General features: G+C 57.0%; 1 protein-coding gene across 1 annotated transcript in view; it reads left to right on the forward strand.

Annotated features, from left to right (window-relative positions):
* Positions 1 to 16,299, forward strand: part of CUX2 (cut like homeobox 2) — a gene marked incomplete at its 5' end in the record, with an annotated part of 67,441 nt that overhangs the window by 14,918 nt on the left and 36,224 nt on the right. The window contains one exon of the mRNA XM_019538777.1: positions 13,152 to 13,230. Coding sequence (XP_019394322.1) covers positions 13,152 to 13,230 — 79 coding nt within the window. The remainder of the gene's footprint in view (positions 1 to 13,151; positions 13,231 to 16,299) is intronic.

Genomic DNA, 16,299 nt, shown 5'->3' on the forward strand with positions numbered 1-16,299 from the left:
TGCATTGCAGCGCTTCATCTCACATCACTACATTGATGCTGGCTGATAGGTAAGGAGCTCTGCTCTGCCTTCACTCCCAAGGGAGAGTCGGATGCTTGTGTGAGGACTGGAATAATGTACAGTCATTAGTCGCTAACAGGAAAGAGGTGGCCTGTCGGCAGCTCCGGATCAGCATGCTCTGTCCTGTCCGCCCTTTTCTCTCTGGCGTTGGGCCCGCTGACTCCCCAGGTCTTCGGGCTATATCCCGCATCCAGCCTGGGACCACGTCCTGGGGCGGACGGAGCGTCGTGAGCTGTCTAATAAGCCCTTGCGGGGCACTGGGTAGGAGGGGAGTGTTGATAGCCGCAGCCGGGCAGGGCAAGGGGCTCGCCAGAGTCAGGACCCTCCGCCTGTCTTCCCCCAGCTGACAGACAGGCTCCTCGACAGCCCGGCTCTGCTGGGAAGGTCCATGCTCCCCCCGCCTCGAGAGCCGCGGAGGGCCTGTCCCACCAGAGCAGCATCCTGCCATTGCTGAGCCCTCTCTGCCTTGCAGCCCAGAACAGGCAGGGCCTCCTCGCTGGCCCGGCTGGCGTTGCCAGCAGCCAAAGCTGGAAGACTTCCCTGTGGGGTCCTGCGCTCCCTGCTGCCGCTCCTGCTGCTTGCCACGGGCTCACCCATTCAGCTGCCCGTCCGCGGGCTCGTTCCGTTTTCCATCCATAGTTTCTCGTCTAGAAAACCCGTCTGAGCTTTCAGCACCTCCTGGCGCCCTCGCGGCTCCAGGGCAGCGCGGCGCTGCAGCTTCGTGGTGTGCCCAACCTTCCCCGGCGGCGCCAGCCCTCCTCCCCGCCTGCGAACTTCTGTGCGCAGAGCCAAGCGGGCGCAGTCTTGCATCTGCCTTCAGTGCTCTCCCCTTTCCGGATCCCAGGTGCTTGTGTCCTCTCGCCTTTGCTCAGTCTGCACCCGCCTTTGTTTCTCAGCTCCATCTGCACCAGGGTTAGGGTGCCCAGCTCCATCAAACCACAGTTACTCATTCTAGGCCGGACATCGCCGTTTCGGGGTCTCTCCTGGGCTGGATGGCTTCTCCGGGCCCTAGAAACACTGGCGTTGCGCTCTCGGCCAACGTCTGCGTTGTTCTCCCCTTCGGTTCTTCAGCTGATGGCCTTTGCCCTGGCCCAGATGATCACGGGGACCTGTATGGAAACCAGCCGTGTTGCTGTGGGCAGGGCAAGGCCCCATTTGGTGGAGCTGGGAGAAGCTGAGCTGTGAGCTACCCGGCTGTCTGGAGAACGCCCCTCGCCATCCCCCCAGCTCCTCCTTGCAGAGGTCCGAGCACCTCGCTGGGTTTGATCTCCTTGCCGGGCACGACGCCTGGAGCCCCACTTTACACAAGAGAAATGGGCACAGGGCGGGTGACTCAGTTTGCTCTGTCCTTTTGACCCAGTGTCACAGCTCAGGGTACGGTCTGTGGGCCGTCCCGGTCCCCTGCGACGAGAGGGTGCCTGCATCGTGCCTCGGGCACACGCGTTTGCTCCCGTGTGTGTCCGCCATTCTTATTGCACGCCACCTTAATCCTTCCTTGGGTGCAGCACGATATGGCCGTGCAGAGGGCATCCTTTTCGCCCCCAAGTCCTGCCTGAGAGCTTTTTCCCTGGCCGCCTCGTGCCTCGCTTACGGTGGAGGCAGAGGACTCTCGTTAGCTTTGCAAGGCCCTTTGAGATCCCTGCTTGAAGGAGGCCATGCAAGCACAAACTGCTATTTGCGCGTCCTTCTGGCTGGCAAAATCCACCCAATTTAGCGCCTGGGGCTCTTGGTCTATCATTCAGATGGATTTCCACCCCCCCACCCCCCCGAGGCTGCTTTATTTCAGCAGACAACAGGCCTCTGCAGCTTTGGGGGTTGATTTCCTGCTGATTTCATTATCAGTTTCATTGTGGCTGAAAACAAATTACTATCTGGCAGTCAACCCTCCTGGAGTCCTTTTTCCCAGCCTCTGATCATGCCCGTTTAACAGTAATTCCTCCGTAACGGTCCCGCACTCTTGTCGGTAGTAGAAATTCAGGCCTTTTCCATGTAGAAGGACACCAGACGACTGGAGGACTTGAGAATAGGACATCCTGTTTCAAATCGAAACCTGCTTCATCAGGGAAGGGTGGTGATGATTGCCCAAAGCATTTCAAAAGCCTTGGGCTTTCTTCGTTTTGTTGTATGCGTAGTGTGTGCTTGCTTGCTTGCTTTGTGCTCCTATCCAACTCTGGCACCCAAGACCCGGTTGAAAGATCAGGCCCGCTTGTTAACTGAAAAAGCAACAAGATGGAGTCTTTTGAGGTCTGAAGTGTTCACCGTACGCAAGGAACGTCCCGTCCCGTCCTGTCCCGTCCCACGTGATCTTGAAAATGAGGGAGTCGAGATGCCTTTATTGAGCGCACAGTCAGATGAACACCGCTGTGTGCTGCTGTTTGCCAGGAGGTGGCTCCGTTCAGACTGACGTGCTGCATCTGAAATGCATGTGCTTACTACTGTTTCACATGCAATGATCTAACTTTTGCAACGATGATCTAATGATAAAACTTTAAATAACATTAAAATCATTTGATATGCCCAAGAAAGCAAAGAAGAGAAACAGGCAGGATGCCATGCCTCTCTTTCATTTTCTTTTTCTTCTTTTCTTTTCTTGCCTCCTTTATGCATTATAAAGTGGAGACCGGCCAGTCACCTCGCTGCGGGCCCCAGTTGTCTTCCTGCCTAGAGCGGGGGGCTGGACCCGAGGATCTGCGAGGTCCCTTCCAGCCCCTGACAGCTGTGACTCTGTCAATAAAGTAGAAGCAAAGAAATGGGTGCAAATTCTAAAAGGGAAGGAAATTTTTAGAGTGGCTGTAACAGCAGGGGGTCTCACTGGTTGTATCCTCATTTGACAGCTCTTCCTATGGAAAATCCCCATGTGTTTGCAGTGGTGAGTATCTAGAGCGAAGGACCAGAAATCTCGTCCTACCGTAGCTCTCCTATTTATAATAATAAAGTCAACCTGATGCAATTCAAATTCTTCTTCCTTTGAGATGAAACGCTGAGACGATCACATGTTTCCCTTCGTGCCTAACAAAGCCTTGATACTGGGAAGGATATCAACAGAGGTAGGAGAGTTTACCCATTTTTGCCAGTCAATTATAATAATATTTCTGCTTCCAAATGTTTAAAAAGTTGGCTTCATAAGGTATAATCATGGCACAGAGGCCAGCCTGACAATAGTAATTAATTAGGCTATTATGCATTCTACAGTGATAATTGCTTTGCTGGAAAGTCACCAGCCATGAAAAAGACCCGGCACATAAATGTAATTCATCAATCGGAGTTGTTCCAGCACAGTTGCGTTTTCTCACCTTGAATCAGTGTACGCTGTAGAAGGAAACAAAAAAGAAATTAATGATACATCGATATATAATATGGAGGCTGAGTGCGCGCCATGCCTCAGCTCATCGAAGGCGTTTGCAGGGGCGAGGGAGAACAGCAGTTAATTGAAGGTTTATCATCTCAAATGGTCATCTCTGTGATCTCGGGGCTGGCAGGAGGCATTTCAGCTCCTCGCCTGTTACTGATTGCAATCAGGAGGGTGGGAAAAGCCGCCTCTTGGAGAGGCTGCCGGGGAGCTGCGGGGTGGAGGGGCTGGGTGTTTGCCTCTCAGCTAAATGTGTGCCCAGGCTTGACCCAGGCAGGCACAGGCTCACTCCCAGCTCTCTGGTTAGGTGTGGGACTGAGCCACGCTACGAGTTTCCCGTTGTAATCCGCTTGTTCATCTTGAAGCAGTCTCCCAGGGGCTGGAATTGACCCTCGGGGCCCAGCAAATGCTCTAGGTATCCCATACGCTGCAGTCTTGTGCTGGGGCTGGCAGTGGGCGCTCTCTCCTGGCACGGGGTGCCCATCTGCCGGTGACTCTGCTTCTCATGTGCCCCCAGCTCTTCCCTGCTTCACTGCCTCTCGCTCTGCAAACTAGGAAGACTCGCTGGTGAGGCTCATTGAGCTCTCCAGTTGGTTTCTCTTCCCTCTCTTGCCCCCCACACTGTGGTGCAGCATTTTGGTGATAGCTAGCATAGAGAGCCAGATCCTGTCACCTGCTAGACCTCTCCGTGGGCTTGGGCGCCGGAGTCTGATCCCACCGGGCCCTGCTTGAGTCCATGAAAAGCCGTCGAGGTGAAAGGTGGGTGGGTCGTCTTTCTCCGCACACCTTTCTGTGACCAAGGCTAGCTCAAAGGCACGGTTCATTCGTGGTGTTTCCGAGGCTTGCACAGGGAGAACTAGGGGTGCTCTTAGATGCCCAGTAAGTGGAATGGGAGCTGGTCTCTGGTGCCCTTCAAATGGTTGTTAGCATACAGGTCAAGGCCCCTGTATTTGCTGAGGTATTTGTTGTTTGCTTGCTTCGAATGCAAGTACTTACTTGCATTGCTTCTGCCCTTGGAGACATGCTGCTTGGCCAGACCACACCTTTGGAGCTCAGCTCCCCCTTGAGAGGAGATCAGCTCTCATACCAGACAGTCTTTTTGCTGAGATCCACTGTGCACGCAGCAAAGTGATCCCAAGGTAGCGGGCTGGTTTCAGCCCTGCGCTAAGGAGGGAGGTGGCTGATGAACCAGCGGAGGGGCAGGGGCATGCAGAGGGCACCCCATGCAAAGCCTCTTGCTGCCTTTCACCTGGAGAAGAACCAGCCCCGTCCTGCCGTTGGACTCGGTGCCGAGCTGCCCACGGGGAGCCCGGCTCCAAAGCCAGCTGCCTCGCCGGTGCGGATTAACGAGCGCCTAACAGGGCCTCTCGTGGGAACGCCGGCTTCGGCGCGGGTCAGCTGGTGCCTCTGACCCGTGTGAGGACAGAGCCTTGGACGCATGGTCAGCCTCACGAAGACCACTGTCCCCGGGGGCAGCTTGCAAAGGAAGGGGTGGTTGATTAGTCAGGCTTGGATGATCTGTCTCGGTTGCACGGTGACATTTCGCATCTGGTTTTTTTTTAGAAACAGGTCAAATACCAACCTCCAGCCCATCACGCCGCATCCCGGGGAACGTAACGTTTCCTCCTGCTGACTGAAGTGGAAACCGTGGGCCTGGCAGAGCCGTGTCAGGCAACCCCACGACCTCTGTGGCTCCAGGCTCCTTTGCTGGTGTCCTCCCCACGCGTGCTGTTCTCCGGCAGGGCCGGCAAGCAGCCACGGGACCAAACTGTGCTGTCAGGCGGGTGCTGTGGGTGCAGCCGGACGGACAGGAGGGGTCTTGAGGCGCGCCTCTTCTTGCCCCCGTTGGGAGCGTTAGCCCTGAGGGGAGAAGCAGCTGGCAGCGGAGCGGCTCGGAGAGTTGCACCCTGGGCCCGTCCCTGCTGACATTACTGGCAAGGCCTGTGTTGAGCTCGGGGTGGGACGGGGTCTGACCTACGGCTGGGCTCAGTAGTTGGGGCTTTCCATGGATTTGTGTCATTTCATCGCCTGCTGCACCGGGAATCTCCCTCTGGGTCTGAGCTCAACTCCAGCAAAGTCAGTGGGGAGACTGGTGGGCTCTGGGTCAGTCCTGAAGTGGCGAAGGCTAGGAGCGATGGGGAAAAAAAGCCAGAATTCAGTCCTTTTGCATGGTTGCAATCCCTGCTGTCCCCCTGCACTTGTCCTCCTCCTCCAGGGCGGCTGGGCCAGGGGAGGTTGGTGTCTCTAGAAATCAAGTGACCGAGAGATGAATTCAGCAGGAGGTTCACCATCCCAAGGGGAAGGAGCAGGGCAGACACCGCAGGGCTGTTTCACCCGAGGCCCGATGCAGGTCCCAGGAGGCATGAAGGAGGTCTGGAGGTGCTCTGCCCTTTGGACAGACCGTGCCTAACCCTGTGGGCAGCCCCGGAGCGATGGGTACCACCACGCTGGGATCTGCGCTAGGGACCAGATGGATCAGGATCCCATTTCTACCCTCGTGGGACGGGGCGGCCCTGCCCCACGTCCCCTCTTCTCTCCTGCAACACCTGACTCCTCTGGAGCTGGCAGCTGAAAGGGGTCTGAGTTCAGCAGCTAGTTCCTTAAAGCTTTGGTCTAAATGGAGCGAGGAGTTCGGAGAGAGAGAGACAGGTCACCAGCTTTGCTCCCACTCTAATTTTGGCTGTTATTTATCCTCCTCGTTGTGGGAACCGAGGGCTTCCAGGCAGGCATTAAGGGACATGCTGACATCTGGCTCGTGAGCGGGCTCTCCCCCGGGGCAGATCTGCGCACGCACCAGAGGGTTTTGCTGGGGTTGGAAACGCCGCCGCTCTGGAAGAGAGGTCTAGCAGAAGCCCTCGGAGCAGGCGGCAGCAAGGGTTTTGGTGGCTCGGGTCTGGGGAGAGCACGGTCCCCCTCGCAGCTCGGCCCCAGAGAAAGTTTTGTCTCCCGCAGAGACGAGCGTTACCCGTCGGAGAGGAAATGCCATTGCTTCAGAGGAGGAGAGTCACCTGCCGGCTGCTGTCTGCATCCCAGAGCCGGGGTCGTTCTTCCAGACGCCCGGGGCCCGGGCCACGGGACTCGTGAGCTGGTGCCGCTCACCCGTGGGGGGGAGCGGGGAGGAGGGTTGTGAGGCACTGGTGGGCTGCCCGTGGCTGCAGAGCTGTCCCGTGCCGCCACTAGTGGAAGCGGGCACAGCCATGAGACCCGCTGGCCTGGCGTGGCCTGCGTGTCAGTGCCGTGCAGCGTGCGAGGGCTGGCGAGCAAGACGCAGCCGCTGCAGTGGTCGAGCTGCACGGCGTGAGGCTGGAGCGGCGTTCCTGGCGGCCGCAGCTCCGGGGCGGCCCGGGGAGCCCAGCGCCAGTGCTGGGAAAGCATTTTCTTGCAGGGGCACAGCTTCGAGCTTCAGTGCAGACACTTGCCAAAGGCCACCCCAGTCATCCCAGCGGTGAGCGAGTGCCTGGCCATTTGTGGGAGGGAGCCGGTGGTATCTGCATGTGCCGCCAGCCTTTATGCTTGGGCAGCCTCTTGACCTTACGTGCAGTCTTCACCCCGTCCCAGCGGTGCAGTACGCTGTCTCTAGGGCTCAGATCCAGAATCACAGCTTATGTGGAAGTCCTCGTGTCAAAAGTAATCACTCTTCATCACAATCTGGGTGGCTTTTCCAGATCGCGTGTCTGTTTGCTGCACAGCCCTGTGTCACGAACCATTCCCAGGGACACATTTTCAGGCGGCCTGTCTGCATCAGAGAATGACTTTTGTTAGTAGATGTTTTGGATGGGGAATCCAGGAGAAAGATGACAAAGCTGAGATGGAAATACAGAGCACCCGAGCGAGGGACTAACAACCGAGGGATGGGGGAGAGGAGGGGAACGCGACTAGGTTACATACCGTACAATGTTAGCCAACTAAGCCCGGGGGTGGGGGGATGTGGAAAGGAGAAGGGGAGGGGGGGTCGCGATGCTGAGAGGGAAAGGAGGTAGATACACACCTACCCGTTACAGTGGTCCGCAGTGTTGGAGGAAGCGGCTCGGAGAGAGCGTCTCAGTCCATAAGGTCCGATCGCGGGGGTCCTCTTCGGGTGGGGTGGGGTCGTCCGTGGCAGCGAAGTCCTCTCGACGCGAAGCGAAGGGGCGGGGGGCGGTTTAATACACTCCAAGTGACTCCAGAAAGATTTTATTTTCTTGCTAAAAAGTCCATTGGTGGTTGATACTTAGGTGGATATTTAGGTGGATTATCCCTATCTGGGAAAGGTCATTTCATTTTTTTTTTTTAGCTGACATTTCCTGAAGTTTACTAGGGCTCTGAAAGAGCAGAGCAAACGGGTGGCTTAAAATACGACTGAGCAGGCAGCTGGACTGGGGGGTCTGCGCGTGCCTGTCACGCTGCACTCAACCAGGACGTTATTAGCTCCTGTGGGGAAAACCTTCTCGCCCGCCAGGACCCACGGAAACACAGCGGGAGTTCGGGTTTGGAGCAGCCACCCAAACCGAAGCCCCCCCACCTGTGCGCACCGGTCCAGGCTGCGCTTGGCTGAGCAGAGGTTGGGCACCCTTTTGACTGAGAGTAGAGTTGAACGAAACCTTTCAGGGGAAACGATTTCCCTCTCCCCAGAAAACGAATATTTCACATCAGGCAAAGCCATGAACAAACTGGTGGTGCATTTGGTGAACGATTTAAAAAAAACAGGAATTTTGATTTATTTTTTTTTGTCGGAAGCTGTCAAAACATTTCATCTCAGCAGTTTCCAAATGAAACGTTTTGTTCTCCATGCTTTCAAAATGCAGTTATTTCCGAATTTGCCTATTATTTTTTAAAAAGTGTTAAGAGAGAAGGAAAAAAAGGAAACAACTGCTTAATTTCAGACTAAGGCACTTGGTTGACTGAAAACAATTGCTCCCCAATTTGTTTGGTTTGGCCAACAAGCCCCACAGATAAAACCAATCATTTTCTCCAGCTCCGACGAAGACTAGTGTAGAAATCATTCATAGCCAGTGAACGCATACTGAGAATCTAGATGTTGCAAGCATGTTACGCATATGAAGATTACGTGTTCTGCACGGCTATACGCACCTCACCGATGATATTATACAGGGTTATAAGCATCAGCCAGTCACTGGACTGGGTTACGAGTTGGGCTGTAAAGCTCTTTGGCAACAGATACACCGTTGATTAAAACAGCTTTTAATCCTTTGCAAAAGACCCCTCGGTGCAAAGCAGCACTGAAAGGCCGTTCTGCAACCCTCCGCGCGAGGCCGGGTGTGATGCATGACTTCCCCATCCCCTTTTCTAGCCCGAGGACTGTGAAGGCGCTGAAGGCAGGCCGGCTTTGCAGCACAGCCAGCTTCACAGACAGCTAGCCAGCCCTGGCGCGCAGCGGGAGTCCTTCCCCGTAGCCGCCAGGACCGCGGCTCGGAGCGGTGCGTCTCCAGCGCTGGGCTGGCTGCCATCGCTCACTCAGTGCTGAAGCAGTGCTGAGAAGTGACCTCTTGAGCATCTCGTGCAAGGGACTTGTGCCGCGCAGCCTGAACATGTTAATTAGCAGCAAATTGCGATGGTCTTGCTCCCCAGTGGCTAGAGGTCCTCCAAGAGTATGTCTGAGCTATTGCTAGTGACAGCTTTTTGGAGCATCTTGTTTAATCCCTGTGCTGGAATGACTGCTTTGGGAGCCAAGGCTTCTGGTCCAAATCCCATCAGGGATGAGGTTTTCTAGGCTTTTCTGATGGATGGAGAAGTCCCTTTATCCAATGCTAATCAAGAACTAAAGTAGGCTTGGGCTGCGATGGCTGTTGGGTGCAGAGGCAAAGTGAAGGTTTTGTGAGACTGCTGTGGGCCTTAACATCCCCATTTCACGGTCTTAGGGCACGAGAAGAAACCCCCTGATTTCCAAAGGTGCACGGCCCAAGTGGGGCCCAATCCACTGCCTGTTGGTTTTTCTATTGACGTCTTTGGAGGGCAGTCGGACCCTTGCTACGTACTTGGGCGGCTAATCGTGGCAACGTCGGCCTGGAGCTGCCGTGCCCCTTTTCTGTTGGCAGGTGCTCTTCCCAAAGGTGCAGCCACCTGCCTCTCTCGTTCTCGGCTGACGAAGCACGGGCAGTGGAGCAGCAAGTCCCGAGCCGGCCTGCGTTTCCTGCATCATTGAGGTTAGAAATGGAAAAGGCCTGTTTGTCCAGCCGCTCCACCTCCTAGCGCGGGAGCGTTGCAGCACCTCCTCCTGCTCGGTCAGGGCCTCTCTTAAATCAGGACGCCTGACATCAACTGACCACAGTTAATGCCCATCCCGGAGCGTAACTTTTCCATCCCAGTAAAACGCACACGCGGCACTTGATTGCTTTCCGCTTGTGTTCCTGGCCTCTGCCGCTCTGTGGTTTTGTTGTTGGGTTTTTTTAAACGCCCCGCAGCCAGATTTATTTGCGAAACGTTGAAGAAAGCCCCCAAATTTTCTTTCCTGCTGGAAGCACTAGAATGAGAAAGTGGGTTTGTGTATTAGATGCTAAAAAAAGCCAGGGCTTATACAATTTTAACAATAGAAAAATGATCTTTGTGCTCCAGTGCCTGTGAGCTGGGAGGGAGAAGGCAGTTTGCTCAGGTGGCTGGTGAATTACAAATGAGCGGTTTGCTTTTGTTTTGAATGACAAGCAATTTAAATGCAGTCTTGTGTGGAGGCTTGGAAGCTTTTCCAGCAGGGGAGATGGAGGGGAAAAACACGCAAGAGCGACCCACCCTCTCTCCTTCGCATCGCGGTGCTGGGGCCAGGCGATGATGACCCAGTCAGGAGCTGGCGATCGCACCGTCGCTAATAGCCCGCGGCCAGGCCGGCGCGCTGGACGGTTGGGTTTCGGCTCCAAGTGTGGCACGGGGCTCAGAGCAGGATGCGTGGGCTCGGGTGCAGCGGGGCGAGAATCAAGCCTTGATACGAACAAATTGCTCATTGTCTTTTTTCCAGCTCTGCTTTTGTTGCAGGGTCTGTCCGGATTGTTTTTCCCCTCCGCTGTTGAAACCAGCCTGGCTTCAGGAGGGGATTCGGGAGGGGAGGGTTCCCTCCCCCAGCCAGATAGACATTAATACGGAGGGGAGGGGTGTACTTCATCCTCTCCTTCTCCTGGAACAAATTGAATTTCTTTTACAGTTGTGCAAGGGCTTTCCAAAGCCTCGGAGCCTGGTACCCCACGCCACTCGGCTCCGGGGTTCGTGCGGAGACGCGGCTGGGAGCCGTGGGGACCGGGCGAGGGGCAGCAGGTCTCGATTCCCTGGTCCGTTAGTGCGCGCGGACCGTGCGGGTGCCCCTGGGCGATGCAGCGGGGCACGGTCCTCCCCGCTTTGGAGTTCGCTTCCTCCCCTTCGGTTCTGGCAGAATGTATGCTTTGCCCCCAGGCAGCGTGCAGTGGGGTTGCCCACCTTCCTCAATGCCCCCGGAGGGCGCTGGGGTCATGTAGCGGTGCTGCTGTCTGTGGGGGGCGCGGGGACAGAGCTCCTGGTAAGTCTCCTGGGGGAATCGCTGAGCACCCAAGCAGGGCCAGGGCCAGCTTCGTGCCCGGGGTCTCGTGCCACCCGGAGGGACGAGTCCGGCCCGAGGCTGGGCGAGCGTCACCAGTGATGCATCCACTTGCCCAGCGGGACGAGCGCACAGAGAGGCTCTTTGGAAGGAGGTATCGGCCACGTGGCCCAGTGCGGGAAGGCGATGGTCGACGGCCGGGGAGCCGGCGCTGTCCGCCACCCCCGAGCCGCGGGCGAGTGCCGGTGGGCGCAGGGCGCGCCGCGAGGCGGGGAACAAAGGGCTCTCGCCAGGCGGGGCGGGAGGGGGACGCCACCAGGATCAGGAGGCGAATGCTGAAAAATTAACGGGAGTGAATGATTCATGCTCATGAATGTTGGATGGGCTGTTGTGGCAGGATTAATATGTTGTCCTGTGATTAGCGCTGCGGCATGCCAGAGCCTCATTACCTCTGCAGCCCCCGAGGGGTGCACGCTCCTGGCCATGGCAGCCTCACGGGAGGCCCTTTGGGTTGGGGAGACCCGCCGGAGGGGGGGCAGGGCCTGGCTGGCTGTCCCCCCACCCCGCCGTCACCTGCAGAGGGGCCGCAGCTGAGGCGGCCTGGGTGCGAGCCGGGCCCAGCCCAGCCAGCGGCCTTTGGGACGCAAGGAGGAATTCTTATTCCTTATTTAAGCTCCAGCATTAAATTATAATTTTCATTTACTCAGAGAGCATCAATGATTTATGGTGGCCTGACATGACAATGGTGGTAGGAATTTAGCCAAAGGCAAAGGAGGCCGGGTGAGCACGTCACAGTTACTTTGCTAAATGCCACAGCTCCCTCCCTCCTCGAGACCCTGCTGGCACGGCCCAGCCCCGTGCCCGTGCCCGTCTCGGGGGTGTAGAAGAGTCTCAGGAGAATAGGCGCCAGGGCTGCGGCCAGGTAAGTCCCGGTTGCTGTCACAGCAGAGTCCCAGCCTGCGCTGGAGCTGCTTTGCGAGCCCGGTTCAGAGCCGCCCGGCATCGTGGGGCATGCACGGCCGGCGGGCACTCATCGCGCGGGGCGGGGAGTGGGAGAGCACCGAAATCGGCTGTGACTTCTTGGATACGTGGTAGGTGATGCGGTATTTGCACTGGCCACCCTGGAAGGGGTAGCCACGCCAGGTCTGGTTGCCCGATCCCTCGAGTGCCAGGGCCTCTCCGTGTTCCCTGCTGGCCTCATCCATATTGCCGGGGCGACACCGATTTAGTTCATTGTTTGAGCACTTCGGAGGAAGCTGCTGCACACATATACGGCAGCATTATTATTCATTCTGGTAATTAGGCCTTATCCCAGGGCTTTTATACCGTGTGTGTAAGGATCTCCACTAGAAACAGCCGCCATGGCCCTTAAGCAATAAATATGCCATCGCTTCTTTTTCACCGCCGGTCAACTAGACAAGCCGGATGCCTGTTGGAGTGTCTGCCTGTGTGATCCAGCTGCGTCTTTGGGGTTTCAGCGCAAGGCATTAGGAGATGACGTGCGATAACAAAACCACAAAGTGGAGAAATGCAAACAAGACGTTTTATTGGGTCTGCGACTGATTTGACCCAGACAGCTTGAGAAACAGGAAAATGTCCGTTGTACGCCCTCAGCCTACCTTCGGCCTCCGTATGACTGCACAGCCTGCAGAAGCTAAATGCTGCACGTAGCCAGGCTCTTACTGGCCCCCACGCAGGCTTCACTGGTCGCTGGTCCCTTCGCCTTTCACTTGGGGTGCCGTTTCTTCCCCTTTTCCCTCCTGCCGTTGGCACTGTGATGGGAAAAGCTTCCTCCGGCGCCCTGCAGGGGCTCAGACTCTGCGCTCCGCTGTTGTGAGGGCAAAGTCGGCGATGACCTCTCCAAAAAATAATTCCTAGAGCCAGGGAAAAGCATGCACCAACATCATAACTGGTGATGAGAAGCGGGACCGAGTAGTACAGCGCCGGGGCACTGGCCCCAGTCCTGTTTCCTGGTGGCAGAGTGGGGATGGCTGCAGTGGAGGGGCTGGCAGTGCAGAGCCAGCCGTGGTACAAAGCATGGAGGAGCCCAGCGGGGATGATTTGCTCCTCGTAGCTCGGCCTGGTGTGGGTGACTCTAATGCCAGCCTGGAGTCCCCTCGCTGAAGTGGGCACATGCAACGTGCTGCTCCAGGCCTACCCCTGCAGGGCAGCCGGGCCCCAAATGAACTCTCGTCATGAAGCCCCTGATTTCCTGCTTCCTCACCCTGTGTTTTTATTTCCCCTCAGGTGGTTGCACTCAGTAAAAGAAGCAAGGAGGCTGAGACGGCTTTCCTGAGCGTTTACAAGCAATTAATTGCAGCACCAGGTAAGGCAGGCTCTGGCTGCTTAGCTGAATAATGAATGGGGAGAGCAGGCGTCAGACCATCTGACAGAGGTCGGCCCACACCGCAAAGCTTCTGCAGCAAAGCTGTGTCAGCACCGGGTAGGCAAAGATCCCCCCCGCCCCCCAAGCAGCGCTAGCCAAGCCACAGCGTGCACGGCTGTTGTCACCTTAGCCTGTCACTGGAAGGGGTGACATCCGCCAGCACGTGCCGCCCTTGCACGAGGGGGCTCCGCAGTGGCTCGTGACGTAGACAGGCGCAGAAGCTACCCCGGTGCCGTCGCGAGCAAGCCTTGCGGTGTCAGCGTAGCCTCGTGCGCGGCGCCTCCCACCCTCTGTCCCCGGTGTCCCATCTCGGGTTGTCCGGGCGCTGGTTGCATTGCAGTGCCTCTGGGCCACGGCGCTGCCACCGCCGTGTTTGTTCTCCCTGCCTGGCGGCCTGGGTGGTGGGGACTCGCTTGAGCATGTAACTCTGGAAATACCAGCCGAATAGACAAGTGGAAACAGCTTTTGCCATAGCCGTGTTTCAGCGCAAGAGGCAAATGCATCCTGACATTAGAAAAGGAATACATTTGCTCAAGCCTTGTAATAACACTGCAGCTATCCCCAGTTGCCTTCCTGACGGTGAGCTAGGTAAACCGATTGAGCTCCATTCGCTGCTGTTTAGGTCTGATGTCTATTTTTTTTTTTTAAATATGCGTGGCTACATGCCCTGCGCCCGCGCCCGCGCTCGCGCTGCCTGCACCTGGCCACGTGTGTCTGAGCCACTGCTGACCTCCGGGTTTACGCACCCCAAGATCAGCCTGTCCCGAGGGCAGGATAAGCTCTCGGCCCCTGTGCTACAGCAGCATTTCCCAGCACCGGTCCCCGTCGTGCTGTACACGCAGCAGGGTAGGAGCCCTGCGAACCACAGCCCCTTCGCACGCTTGGCACGTCGCTGGGTGCGTCTGATATGCAAGTGAGCCCTCCTCACTTGTCTTACTCTCGCTGAGGCTCCCCCGGGGCAGCTCTGCTGGCAGCCGGGTCCTCTGCCAGGGGCTGGGCTGGGATTTGGGAGCCCAGTTCTGATCCCAGTCCCATTGCTGACCTCCCAGCTGACCTGGCAGGGGTGGGTCAGACTGGGCCTGGGTCAGTAAGGCCCAAAGCAGGTCATGGCTCCAGCATTTGGGATCCACCAGCCCCCCCAGTCTTAGCTGTGACGCACCCGGTGCCCCAGCCCAGGGCTGCCCTGGACTGTGGACCCGCACTCCCATCGGCCCCACCCCAGGGCTCGGAGCCGTGCGCCTGGCCCGCTGGCCCGCGCTGTCTCTGCTGCCCGTGGAGAGCGCAGAAGACATGGCCCCTCCCTTCTTTTAATTGAGCACCATCTCATTAATAGACAGTCCCGCTTCTCCCATCATTCGCTTTGCTCTAGCCCTCCCCGATGCCACAGCTGACAGGCTGGAGCATCTCCCGGTACCAGCGTAGCACGGAGCCAGCCGCGCTGTCAACAAGTCTGAGGATGAAGAGCTTCTAACTGCTGAAGATGTGCAGGAGGGCTCCTACAGGGGCACTAATTCATTTTCCAGACATTTAGGAATAACAAAATGTTTTAATGATTTCTTAGGGGAATTAGGGAGACATATTTTTGTCCTCATTAAATTTTATCCTGCAATACAAGAACCAAATGTCAGATCTGTTTCCAGAGCCCGGCGCTCACACACGCGCGCACACACACACAAACACCTCACTGCGGGCTTTCGCTCCTGTAATTTTATATATATATACTTCTTGACAGGCAAATTCTTTGTAGGCTACTTTAGAAGCAACGCACAAGTCCTGATTCAACATTTTTGTTTTGAATGGCTGCTGTCAACACAAATCCCTGGCAGAGACTGCGACGCGGGCTGATTGCTCAGCAAGTATTTTGATAAGTGAGCGGGCTACATGTCTGTAATTACGAAAGAAACTCGTAAATCTCTTTGATATTGTTCACACAGATGTGGCGTGAAGTGAGGGGAAAAAAAGCCGTAAAATGTGTTAAAAAGCATAATTAATGTCATTGTTGTCAGGGATGATTTGATTTAAGCCTCTTTGTGACTTCAGTTTTGGTGAGGGCCAGTCTCTTTACGGCACTGGGCAGATCCAGGGGTGCTGACCTGGGTTGGAGGAAGCTATGCGTTAATAGCCAGGCGGGGGCAAAGGGGTGCCAGGCAAGGGATGTTCATCTGCCAGCCTTTGTCCCCTGCGTGGGGGGTAAGGAGCATCTGGAGGCTGCTCCACATGTGAGCCAAAAGCAGCCGTGGGCAGGGAGAGCGGGCAGGGCCACGCCGGCCCCGAGGCTGCAGCAGCAGGGCTCTGCTGTCCCTCCGCAGTGACCTTGCTGAGCTGGACACCTGTTGCTGTTGGCCCCCGGGTCTGGGCACCGGGCAGGGCAGGGCCTGCGGTTCCCCAAGTCTGGAGAGAGCAGCTTGCTTGGGCCTTGATGAGTAGGGGCCCTGGGCCCTGCAGGGCTGCAAACACAGCCCGGAGAAGCTCCACACGCCTCCACCTGCTAGGGCAGCGAAGTGGGAGCAGGGCTGCGGCCGTCATGCTAATGCCAGCTGGCACGCTGAGGCCCGCGCTGACTTTGAGCAGCAATGCTGTGTGACAGGTCTCGAGGCGCGCCGAGGAGGCTGAAAGAGACCTAGTGGGCTCGGGAAGTTTTGCCAGGGAGCTGCCAGGGATGCACGAGAGCACGGCTCCATCTCAGCACCCTTCCTGCGGGCGACTGGGGGAGGCTTTCTGGAGGGTCAGGCAGGCAGCCCTGCGGGGAGGCGAACGGGGCCCTGAGCCGCAGACAACGTCTGGCCTGGGAGCTTCGTTGTCCCCAGGGATGTTGGCTTGGAGGAGGGCTGCAGAAGAGGGAGGCTGGAGGGACCAGAGCCCCCCACAGCCGCTGCGAGCTTGTGCGCTGGGACGAGGACTTGGGAGCTGGGCTGGCAAGGGCGGAGGGAGCAGGTGCGAGCATTGGTCAGCATGGGGGGAGGTGCTGGCCCGAGTGGGGGTCTGAGCAGGTCTCTGCAAGGCTGTAGC

Source organism: Crocodylus porosus, unplaced genomic scaffold (genome assembly GCF_001723895.1).
Source record: "Crocodylus porosus isolate Cpor-Errol unplaced genomic scaffold, CroPor_comp1, whole genome shotgun sequence".
Taxonomy (NCBI): domain Eukaryota; kingdom Metazoa; phylum Chordata; order Crocodylia; family Crocodylidae; genus Crocodylus; species Crocodylus porosus.